Below are 12,503 nucleotides of genomic sequence, written 5' to 3' on the forward strand. Positions count from 1 at the left end.
ATTAGAAAGGATACACCAAGTACTTGTGGAGTCTAGTATTTAGATTAGGAATACAGAAAAAATGCCTATCAACATACCTTAATCTCTGCCTACATTCCTGTTACTACTGAAAAGCCAAACCACACTTAATCTAAATCAGGGTTTCTCAGCCTTGGCACTATTGACATTACTGTGGTGGGAATCTGTCCTGTGCATTATAGCAACATCCCCAGACTCTACTCAGTGGATGCCATTAGCACCCACTCTGGTTATGACAACCAAAATGTCTCCAGCCATTGCCACGTGTCCTCGGGGAGGCAAAACTGCCCCCAACTGACAACCACTGCTCTAAGTGAATTTTCAGAATAGGACTGCTTTTTAGTATTTATATTGCTTTTAATATAGTAAGAAATGAGCCAATTAGTTTTGCTTTTTTCTAACAACACTAGATATTAGCGATTAAGCTTAATAATTAAACTTAAATAATGAGCAAGGATTCTATGTGATGAATCTTTGTATTTTAATCCTAAATACCCCTGTATTATTAAATTACTTGGTCTTTTCAAAGTCCAGTGAAATTTCAAAGAATGTGTGACATCAGTTGTCAAATAGATTTAGGAGCTTAAATGCAGAAGAATCTAACTATGAGAAATCCAAAGTAGGAAATAGCACAGGTGTCACACTGGCAACGCTAAAGGAGTAATAAAATCTAAAGGTGAAATGAAGAGCAAAGCCTGTGAAACAACTTTATTTAGTAGTGACATCAGACCTAGACTACTAGAATGATACACCTAGTGGGACGTTCGTGACTATTATTATTCCATCAGTTCCCAAATTTACACAATTTTTAAAGTATTTTAAGGAACTTGCCCAACGTATACCATTTAATAGCATCAATGGGGCTTAGACACAGATCTTTTTACTCTGAATTCAATGTTTTTTTCCTACTTTACTTCTCTGTTTCACTCAAATAATTAGAGAATTTCCTAGCATGCCAATAGTCATTCTATGATACATATGATAAGGATAAACATTAAATTCATACATACGGAAGTTCCTAGAGAGACGGAATCCTCTGTGTCATCTTCTACCACCTTCGTTTTAAAAAGTTTTGAATCGTGGAGAAGTTTAAGTGTGGAAAATACTATCGCAGCACTAAAACAGAGAATATATTTTAAATGATCGTAGTATTACACCTGTGGTATCTGCATGTCATTTCCTAAGTCTCCTCCTCCAAAAACTCCCCAGACTCCCATCCACCCCCATACCATTAGGAGCCTCTTCTACATGCCCCTTTAGCACCCTGCCCTTAACCATAAGGTAGCACTTACCACACAATTTAATCGGCTGTAAATTGCTCTATAGTGTGTCTCTGCTCATTTATCTTATTCACTGCTGAAACCCAGCATCTAGTGGCTGAGGCATAATAGAAGCTAAAAAATATTTTTAAATGAAAATGAGTGAATAAGAGAGTGAATGAATGAATGTTTCTAAGATCTAAAATAAAACTTACTGAAAAACCATTAATAAAATGAGCACATATGTATTTTACATACATCAGAATGTGGTTCTCCAGCTTTTTGATGTTATAGAACTGTGTTGCTTAACTCTGTACACTTGGAAACTCTTAAGCAAAACTGTTGCTTAATCAGAATCTAGCAGTGCCAGAAGGGAAATGTACTTAAGAAAACAGAATCTAGGAGATAGATATGAATTCTCCTCACTTCCTATTGCTTGGTATGTAAATTTTTCTTCACTTTAAACCATCACATCCTTCTTCCCTGTAGAATGATATTTATAATTGATGTCACACTTCTTTCAAAATATTTTAATAAATATCAAGAGGCTTCTTCATTTGAAAATCTATTCCAAAACAAAATTAAAAATACAGAATAATCTGTATACCTGAAGATGCTTATTGTAGGGCTACTTTATAACACAAAAAGATTGGGTGAAAGTCAAGTGGACAATATACCCACTTATCTAATTCTCCACTTGAATAGTGAGTGGCAATCACATTTAAGAGGTGTTATGGGTTGGACTGTGTTGAAGCCCTAGCCCTCAGTGCCTCAGCATGTATCCTTATTTGCAAATAGAGTCTTTACAGAGGAAAGCAAGACAAAATAAGGTCATTTAGAGTGGACACTAATCCAGTATAACTGGTATCCCTCCCTAAAGGGGAGACGTGGACAGAGGGACAGACACACACAGAGGGAAGGTGATGTGAAGACACGTAGGGAGAGAACAGCCCCACGACCAGAGCAGTGCATCCACATACGCAGGACACCAAGGATTGCTGGCAAACTCCAGAAGCTGGAAGCAGCAAGGAAGGGCTCCCCCAGGAGCTGTCAAAAAGACGATGGTCCTGCCAACACCTCAGTTTTTGGACTTTGAGCCTCCAGAACTGTGAGACAATACTGTCGTTTTAAGCCACTGAATTTGGAGTGGAATTTTAAGCCACTCAATTTGCACTTTGTTATGGCAGCTTTAGGAAACTGGAGCAGGTTAAAAGCAGATCCTCTTGCCTGCTCCACCAAAGCTGCTCCTCCTCTTCCCTGTTCTCCATCCCAAATAGAGAGCCCAGTATCACCATTGCTCCCCTTCTGCCTCAAACTTTCTGTTCAATCCATCAACAAGTTCTGTCAGCTTCAACTTCAAAATATGGATGCTAGTCAGCAGGTCCCCGCCTTCTCAACTCCTCCACTGCTAAGGCCTTCATCCTAGCCATCATCATCTCCAGGCTGGACAACTGTGGGAAATTTCCTGGCCAGCCTCCCTGCTGTGGCTCTTGTGCCTGCAGTCCTGGTCTCCACAGTGGCCACAACGATCTCTCTTCCAGATGTAAACTGGATCCATCAATTCCCCTTCACACGTTCCTGAAGCCTCCTACATCCCTGGACTGTGGTCAGTACACCACCAACTTTGGGTGAGTAGTGAGGTTTCTGGCCAGCTTCCTCGGTGTCGATGGATGCTTGTAAGAAGGTACAGACTCTGTTTGTAGGCTCCCAGATAGATACCTATGCTCAAATCTTAATTACATTTTAAAGCCTCTTTTTGTGTGTGTATCTACACGTTGTCTTAAAATAGATTTTTCTCTCTTTTTCTGCAATCCTTTTTTTAAAAAATGGTAACTGGAAATTTACTGAGTGTTCACCACCTGTCAGGTGCTGTGTTAAATGCTTCCTGTGAATAAATAAATTCACCACAAACCTACAAGGTAGATATTACTATCATCCCTATTGTATGGATTAGTTCATCGAGACCCAGAAATGTTAAAGGACTTGCCCGAGGTGACTTGGCTAGAAAGAAGCCGCAGGATCGGAACCAGGCAACTGGCCCCTGAGCCCATGCTCTTCATCACTGTGTTAATATAAAATGTGGCCTCTTTCTTTCACAGTTCTACCAAGTTTGATTTTGTTTATACTGGCGCAGTGTCACCTGGTGTCACATTTGTGATTATTACACAGCTGTTGTTACTGCACCTTTTATAATACGAAAGGCCTCTTTGCACAGTTTAATGCCTTTTGCCTTGCATTCTACTTAACAGTCTTCATGAAATGGATTATAAGGATATTAAATGAGGTATTTATTCTATTATTTGTTCAAAAATATGTATTGAGCACCTGCTACAGACCAGGAAAAAATCTAGGGGCTGTGGATATAGTCCCTAACTTCAGAGTTGACATTCCATTGAGAGCAGGGTGTTCTTAGGAAACAGGAGCACATGGTAAACAGACAGCACTCAGTGCACATTAGCCATTATCATTATTAGTACATAAAGTTGGACAGGGAACATGGGGGTATGGAATTTATTTTTTTCCTAAGTTTGTAATCAGCATCAAAACCTTTCAGCAATTGACCAGAATATCCAGCCAGCCAATCTCCCTAACTTCCAAGAACCTGTAATGATGTCCTTGTTATTAATAAGGTCAGATATACAGCCCCTGCCAATGAACTGAAGCCAAATACTCTTTCCTTATTCCCTGAATGCCTTTCTCTACAAAAGCTTGCAGCTCTGTCCCTTGCTTTGCAGTTATCTGGACTCCTGAGAGTGGAGACGACCCACTTCATGATGTATGAAGTAAAATTTGCTTAGATTAAAAAAAAAAAAAAAACCTTTCAGCAATGACTGAATTTCAAACTCCTAAGACTTTACCGAGTCATTAAAATGGTTTAGATACTTTTATTTCTTAAGGTATTGTTTATGATTATCTAAGCTTACTAGTTTTTTAAAAAATGAAACTAAACAAGCAAGAAAACAACAACCAAACAACACATAATGCTGATTGGGTGTGTTTACAGGTACGGAATTTCCTCTCACCTCCATGAAGGATACACTCATGTTTTAAGACACCTTGTTTACTGAGTAGCTACAGAGATTATTACTGGATGGCAACTAGCAGACTTTGGAAGAAGAAAACCCATTCTTCTAATCCGAAGCCCAAATTCTGACTTCAAGGAAAATGAGGTACGAGGTCTGGAACCTTATTAATCCCAAAACTTGGTGAATAAAATGGAAGCATATTGGTATGTCCCAGTCCACGTGGTACAGCTTAGTTGCACCATGGAAAACTTCTAGCTTCTCCTCCATGCTAGGGAGACAGAAATTGTGGGAGGATTACCCACTACAAGCAGTCCAAATCCCAAAAGAAGGAAGTTTCAATCTGATACAAAATTAAAAGGCTCAAATGTTATCCCATTTAGACAATACACAAAATAAAAAGGAGAATAGAAAGGAATATTTTAAAAAAGACAGGATTATTCCGAAATAGAGCAGCAGTCCTGAAAGAAGCGGAAATACAGTTTGAATAACTTTGATCCCATTTACTTCTTATTAACATTCATGACAAAAAATGGTCAGTTTGTTCTCATAAAATCTATGCAGCTCACTCTGTCACCCGAGGGAATGTGCCATTCGATTTCCTTGACATATAATTTTATTAGAAGTATCATGAAATGTCAAGGTAACCATCATTTGGAAAAGGGACTGTCCAACACTCTCAGCAGCGCCCAAACAGAAGCTCACGGAGGGTAAAGTTCACCTACGAAAACTCCTTCATCTTGATAGCAGGCTTTCCCCAGTGACAGCTCTGCTGCAAAAAGGCAGTAACATCAAAGTTTTTGCAGGTTTTGTCCCAAGGGCCAGGCTCATGGATTTAAAATTGGGTGATTCTGGTAGACTTGCACATTATTTGCATACTTCTATCTGGACTTCAAATTGAAGTCCTATTATGACACTCTTTTCTCCTTTCTGTGCCAGTTTGTAATTTTTAGTTTCTCATTTCCTTATTCCTCCCTTTAAAAAATCACTCATCTCCTCCACACTAAAAGGGTGTAAAGACATATAGAAAGCTGGGGAAAGAATGAAGGTAAGTTGACAAGAAATATTTTCTACAGCTGCTGTAGCTCTCTGGGATACATTTTGGAGAAAAGAGTTCTATGTGCTTTCACAGGAAATCATACAGTCATATATTTTCCCTTTATATATTACATATATATAGAATATGTGTAATTATATATAGTATATTTAAACATGTAAATATTCCTACATATATATTTATATGTTGAAATTATGTATTTTCTATAGGAAATCATATAGTAAAGGTTCATTCTATTGTCAAACTTCAGTAGGGAAAAGGGTGTATTATTATACTTTTGCCTATTTTAACCATCAATCAATCATCATTCCATCAATCAACTGTCATTGTATTCTTAAAGATAACTATAAATGTGACACTACTCTAAACAAGTGGGTCTCGAGTTTTTTTAACCTTAGCACCAATTTACATACTTAAACATTCCCACCAGCAGTGTAGGAGGGTTCCCTTTTCTCCACACCCTCTCCAGCATTTATCATTTGTGGACTTTTTAATGATGGCCATATTGACTGGTGTGAGGTGATACCTCATTGTAGTTTTGATTTTTTGGTAATTAATGATATTGAGCATTTTTTTAATGTGCCTATTGGCCATTTGTATGTCTTCTTTGGAGAAATGTTTAAGTCTTCTGCCCATTTTTTGATTGGGTTGTTTGTTTTTTTGTTATTAAGTTGTATGAGCTGTTTATACAGTCTGGAAGTGAAACCTCTGTCAGCCACATCATTAGCTAGTATTTTCTCTCATTCTGTAGGTTGTCATTTTGTTTTGCTTATGGTTTCCCTTACTGTGCAAAAGCTTGTAAGTTTAACTAGGTCCCATTTGTTTATGTTTACTTTTATTTCTATTGCCTGGGTAGATGGCCCTAGGAAAATATTGCTAAGATTTATGCCAGAATATTTTGCCTATGTTTTCTTCTAGGAGGTTTATCATGTCTTGTTTTACATTTAAGTCTTTAAGCCAATTTGAGTTTATTTTTGTGTATGGTGTGAGGGAGTATTCTATAACTTCATTGATTTATATGCTGCTGTCCAGGATTTCCAACACCACTGTCTTTTTCTCCATTGTATATTCTTGCCTCCTTTGTCAAAAATTAATTGACCATATGTCCGTGGGTTTATTTCTGGGCTCTCTATTCTGCCCATTGATCCATATGCCTGTTTTTGTGCCAGTACCATGATGTTTTGATTCCTATAGCTGTGTAGTATTGTCTGAAGTCTAGGAGGGTTATTTCTCCAGCTTCGTTCTTTTTCTTCAGTATTGCTTTGGCAATTCTGGGTCTTTTGTGAGTCCATATAAATTTTAGGATTATAGTTCTATGAAAAATGTCCTGGGTAATTTGATAGGGATCACATTAAATCTGTAGATTGCTTTGGGTAGTGCGGCGATTTTAACAATATTAGTTCTTCCAGTCCAAGAGCATGGGATCTCCTTCCATTTCTTTAAGTCATCTTTAATTTCCTTAATCAACGTTTTGTAGTTCTCCACCTTTAAACATTATTGAGAACCCCCAAAGAGCTCCATCAATATTTACCATATTGGAATCTAAACTGAGAAATGTTTAACTTCATTAACATTAATTAATTCATTTAAAAATAAAAGTCACAAACCTGTTACTTGTCAATATATTTTTATGGAAAACAACTATATTTTCCAAAACAAACAAACAAAAAATTAGTGAGAAGGATGCCATTGTTTTTGCCTTTTTGCAAATCCCTCTTTAATATTTGACTTCATAAGAGGAAATCTACTTAAAGACTTTCATACCTGTCTCTATGTTCAGTATGTTTTAACATAATGTTTTCATTGAAGCATATGAGGAAGACTAGGCCTCACACAGATGGTTATTGGACATGGGGGAATATTTTAAGAGCCTCTTCAAATAACTGTGAATATTCTTCATATACCAATATATGATAAGTGATAGTTCCTTAAAAGTTTGTTGCTATGTGGAATCTAATACCACACACTGATGAACTTTTCCTGCTCAGTTACATTAAAACCTATTGGTCTCTCTTAACTAGGATTTTGCAACATCATGCAGTAGCCATTTAAAAAATATTAGCTCCCTGAGCCATTTAAAAAACATTAGCTCAACTTCTTAATGGTTTTGTTTCTTTGGGGTTTTTTTGGGGGGAGTGGTGGTATTAGATTTACTTATTTATTTATTTTTAGAGGGGGTACTGGGGATTGAACCCAGGACCTTGTATATGCTAAGCATGTACTCTACCACTGAGATAGACCCTCCCTGCTATATCCCTTAATGTTGAAACATTTCATTACAAAAAAAATTACTTAAAAAAATGATGCTTAATATCACCATCAGTCTCATCAGAAAAAAATCTAAGCATTAGCAAACTAACTGTCAAGTTCATGGTGGCAAATACAAAGTTTCCAAAAGTCCAATTTTCCTATTAAAGTTTAGATTTCATCATTGGCAGCAAAAAATATTAGTTGCTTTCCTAGAAGTGGCATGTTCATTTTTGCTTATTTTCAACAAAATACCTGTCAAATACCCAAATCTGAATAATCATAGTTCATTAGTTGTTTTTTCAAATAAAAATGGTGTCCCATGGGTTGGGGTGGAAATAACTGGTTCAGCTCTCAATTCATTCACACGTGTGCTCTTCCTCAAGACAAGCACCAGACTGCAGTATGCAGCACAAGTGCTTTAGGTGTATTTCCAACTTAATATTCCCACAGAACATTAAAAATATATTCAAGCATAGGGGTTTATAAATGTAACAGATTCTACTGCTTCATCAAAGGAATTTTTAAGTGAATCTGGCTTTTTTTTTTTTTTTTTTTTAATTACAGATGTGCAGTAATGTAGAAGAGAATGACCACTATTCTGGTTTGGTGCCACTGCTTTGATTCACGGTGAGCAGCCAGAAGCTTTACCACTGTTGCTTTTGCATCATCAGTGCAAATAACAACACAGTGAAAAAGGCAAATGACATCTTAGTTTTATAAGCTATTATTTTAAAAGTTTACTATGTTATAAACTATTGTAAAAATAATTCCTACCTTACAGATCTCCCTGAAAAGGTCTCCAGAACACTCAGAGATCTGCAGACCACACTTTGAGAATCACTACTCCAAACAGATTTTATGGATTTTCGTTATTACTTAGAAACTACAAAAATGATAAATTCTCCCAAACCTATACTGTCTCTAGCATCAGATCAAATCTAGACGTGGTTAATCACAGAATAGCCTTCAGGCAAGGCTCACACTGTTAAGACGATTGCATGTTTCCAATCAAAGCAAAGGGAGATTTCTGCTGAATTGGTTTCCCCTTTGCAAAAGCTACAGGTAGGCTTCTCCTGTTTAAAGAGAATAACCATCTACAAATTAACTCCACTTCCAAATTATGAATCTAAGGCATAGAGCTTAATGCATGGAATTTCAGTATGAGAAAGTTGAGAGAAAAAAAAAGTTTTTCCATCTGATTTTATCATTTTTTTCCATTCAGTGATTATTTTTCATTTCTAAAAAAACTGTTTGTTTTTTTTCCCAAATTCATCTGTTCATTTTTTATCTTGTCTCATTCTCTTCCATCCTTCACATTTTTGAACAGTTTGTTTCTTGCGCTGTAAAGTCTGCCATTTGATATGTCTGCTAACTCACTTTTGTGGCTGTTTCTTCATTTGGTTCATAATATTTGATTGTGTTCTGTCTTTACTGGGAGTTATTTTCCAAGGGAGCCCTGCATTTCCTAGTTTAACCCCTATGAGACAGTTTTGGTTTTGCCTTTATTCCACCTCTGTGATGCCGGACCAGTTTCAAGGTTAATTTCTGCATTTCACTGGCAGTGCCAGTTTGGACCCCACAATTGCCAACAGCATAGATCTGAGGACTGATTTCTCTTGGGCCACTCTTTTTCCATCTACACTCAGGGCAGGCAGCAGCTTCCTTGCTGGTCCCTAGAGACCAGTGTGGAATCCCAAGCTAGGGGATAATTTTATTCTGTATAAGAGAAACAGAGAAGACTGAACTGGGATCCTACTCTACTCTGTACCAATTATATCAGAGCATTACATCTGTCCTCTCTGCTGGGGTCATTTTCTTTAGCATAGATCATCACTTTCATCTCGAGAAAACTTGTCTCAACCCAACTTCTGCCAATTGCTGTCACCCTATTCCTCTACTCCCCTTTACAGTAAAACTCAAAAGAATCATCTTTATTTGCTCCAATTTCTCTCCTGCCATTTTCTCATAAAACCACTCTAAACATGACCTTTCCCCCACTGTCTTCTAAAATGATTCCTGTCAAAGTCACCAGTGACCTTCATGTTGCTAAATCATCCAATGGTCAATTCTCTATTCTCATCTTAATCCATCAGGACCTTTTGGCACAGGTGATCACTCCATTCTCCTTGATACAGTGTCTTCACTTGACTTTCAGGATTCCATAATATTCTGGTTTTTGTATGTTATTGGGCATTTCTTCTCAGTCTCCTCTGCCAGTTCCTCATTTTCTCCCCAGTCTCCTAGAGTCTGAGTACCAAACCCAACCCTCAGTCCTTGGTCCTTTTCTTTCTTTCATCACTCACATTCCCTAAGGAAACTCATCCAGTATAGAGTCTTTAAATACTATCTATATTCTAAAGACTCCAAGAATATTTGACATCTTCAGTTGTACCTCAAAGAGACATCTCAGTCTAAACGTGTCCAAAATATAATACCTGATCTTTCCCCTAAATAAACTGCACCCCACAATCTTCCCCATTTTGTTTAGGGACAACTTTTTCACAACTCCTCTCTTTTTCTCACAACTCTATATCCAATGCACCAGCAAATTCTAATCCTCTACTTTCAAAATATACCCAGAATCCAATGACATCACTCTCCTCCATTGCTATCACCCTGGTCAGAACCACCACAAGTGAGATGAAAGATCTGACATTAGCAATTGCATCACATTTTAAAAATCATCCGCCTACAATAGTTATATTAAGTGGCTCAGCACAGCATAGTTTAGAAGATGTTATTTTTTCAAAATAGAGCTTGTTTTTAATATTTTTCATTGGTTGTCTAGAAAATAAACTCCATAGGTGTTATTTGTTAAAAGCTATAAGGAATTTAGGTTCTGTCTTTTAAAAAATAAATTAATTAAATTTAAAAAGGGAAGCTCTGTGAATCTGTTAATGTTTGACACAAAATATCCTACCTATGTGCTTTAATGGACCAATTACTTTGCTGAGAACTATAGTTTTATTGTTTGTGTTTTTTTTATTGAGGTTTAAGTAAGTTTACAATGTTGTGTCAATTTCTGGTATACAGCACAATTCTTCAGTCATATATGAATATACATATATTCATTTTCATATTCTTATAGTTTTAAGTGTAATAACATATGAAGACTCCCCTGAATAATAAAAATCAAGTCTGCTCTATTAATCTAGGAATTTACAAAACTTATATAAAATTTAGGTATATTTAACAAATTAGGGTGAAACTGGGCATGAAGAGACTCACCTGTATGCCGCCCGGTGTCTCTGCAGGGCAACTGCAGCCAGCTGAAGCCTGGCCTCCACCACAATCTCCAACTCGCCAGCTGAGCACTGAGAGAGGTTCTTATGGCCGGGGGGCTCCATCTCTGATATGAGGGAGTTTAGCCTGTCCTCTGCTTCTGTCAGTAAAACTGACTAAAGAAGGAACACCACATAATCACAAACAGTGCCTCATTCTTATTCATCAAATATTGTTCATGTACCGAAAAGTAACGACGAATGGAAGACCAGAAAGGAAATCTGAACATAATCATCAAAGAGAGCTCAGTCAACAGGAAAAAGGCAGCAGAGAATGAAAATGGAAGTAATGACAAGAGCAAGCATGCAGGACAGTTAGCCTTTACTGTAGGCACAGCCAATGCTCACACATGCTTATTTGCAGTAGTTGTGTCCTATAAAGTTGCTGCAAACACTGAGCTAGCAGATCCTGAAGCACTATTCCTAGGGGAAATACAGGGATAGGTTCCTATGAGCCTCTGGTCACAGCATTTTTGTCAACTGATCAATATGTAACCCTGTTTAACAAGTGTTTGTATTTAAAGACACATTGTTTAATATATAGTGCAGAGTCACTAATCTTGAACTCATGGCCAATAGCTCTGTAACTCGTGGCTGACTGAAGCTTGTCTAACATGTTTTCTCCGTAAGGTACATCGCAAGCCCTTCTGAACTTAGGATCACTAGACAGCACTTCCGCACTACATTTGGGGGCCATTTCAAATAGTGAAATCACCACCACCAACAACAAAAAATACATAAAAATGCAAAAAGCTTGACAATAAATAGACCATGAAAAGGACACTTGTTTACAGTACGAGAGTGGAAACATAAAAGGCAGCATGGCTGGGAATGTGCACATCAGGCAACTCAAATTTTTCTATGCTCTGCACCTGTCCCCAGATGACCACCAAAGAGCCAAGAATATTGATTTTGAGGTTGTAATTAAATTTCAGCACATAAGCAAATTAGCAAATCTGTGAATAATGAGGATAAACTGTATTTCAAATTAACTGGTAATGTGAAGGAAATGAGATTTCATAGTGGACTGCTGTCACTACATAGGAAATAGCAGCCTGACATGGCAAAAGAGAAAAGGGACCAACCTGTCTTTTAAGGAATAGGTCTCTAAAAACTTGTTTGTATAGAGCAGTAAATCCTATACAAGTACTAGGGTAATTTACTATAATGATTAAGAATACGATCTGTACTTTATCAGTTACATGGCATTAGTGAATTTCTTACTGCCTAAGTCTCAATTTACTCATGGTTCACAAAATAGCTCAAAAATGATGAATACCTGTATCAGAGTTAATGAAAATTAAATAATCACGCGAAGTGTCTGTCACGGAGTAAGCACTGAATAAATGGTACTGTTTTTGTTACTGTTGTCATCAATATTGTTACTAGGAAATGTCAGAGGGCATGGAATGCTCAAATCCCATCAAGTAATCAATCTTTTCCACAGCAACTTATCCAGGTTATAAAGTCAAAGTCTGACACCTCTGGGCATCTGCTTTTCTCAGGGGGAGTCCATCTCCGGCCCCAACCCATGCTCATGCAAAAAAGCTACCTGGTTTCCCCAGAGCAAACTCAGCCCTGAAAGTCGGCCTGTCTATGGCCTAACAGTGGGCAT

The 12,503-nt window shown here is 37.4% G+C and overlaps 1 protein-coding gene across 2 annotated transcripts in view; it reads right to left on the reverse strand.

Moving 5' to 3' along the window:
- The window catches only part of CFAP54 (cilia and flagella associated protein 54), a 272,419-nt gene that overhangs the window by 95,386 nt on the left and 164,530 nt on the right, over positions 1–12,503 (reverse strand). For both annotated transcript variants that reach the window (XM_045522505.2, XM_074375255.1), the window contains exons 51-52: positions 10,836–11,005; positions 1,029–1,134 (exon numbers count right to left, since the gene is read on the reverse strand). In XM_045522505.2, coding sequence (XP_045378461.2) covers positions 1,029–1,134; positions 10,836–11,005 — 276 coding nt within the window. The remainder of the gene's footprint in view (positions 1–1,028; positions 1,135–10,835; positions 11,006–12,503) is intronic.

Source organism: Camelus bactrianus, chromosome 12 (genome assembly GCF_048773025.1).
Source record: "Camelus bactrianus isolate YW-2024 breed Bactrian camel chromosome 12, ASM4877302v1, whole genome shotgun sequence".
In the NCBI taxonomy this organism is placed as follows: Eukaryota; Metazoa; Chordata; class Mammalia; order Artiodactyla; family Camelidae; genus Camelus; species Camelus bactrianus.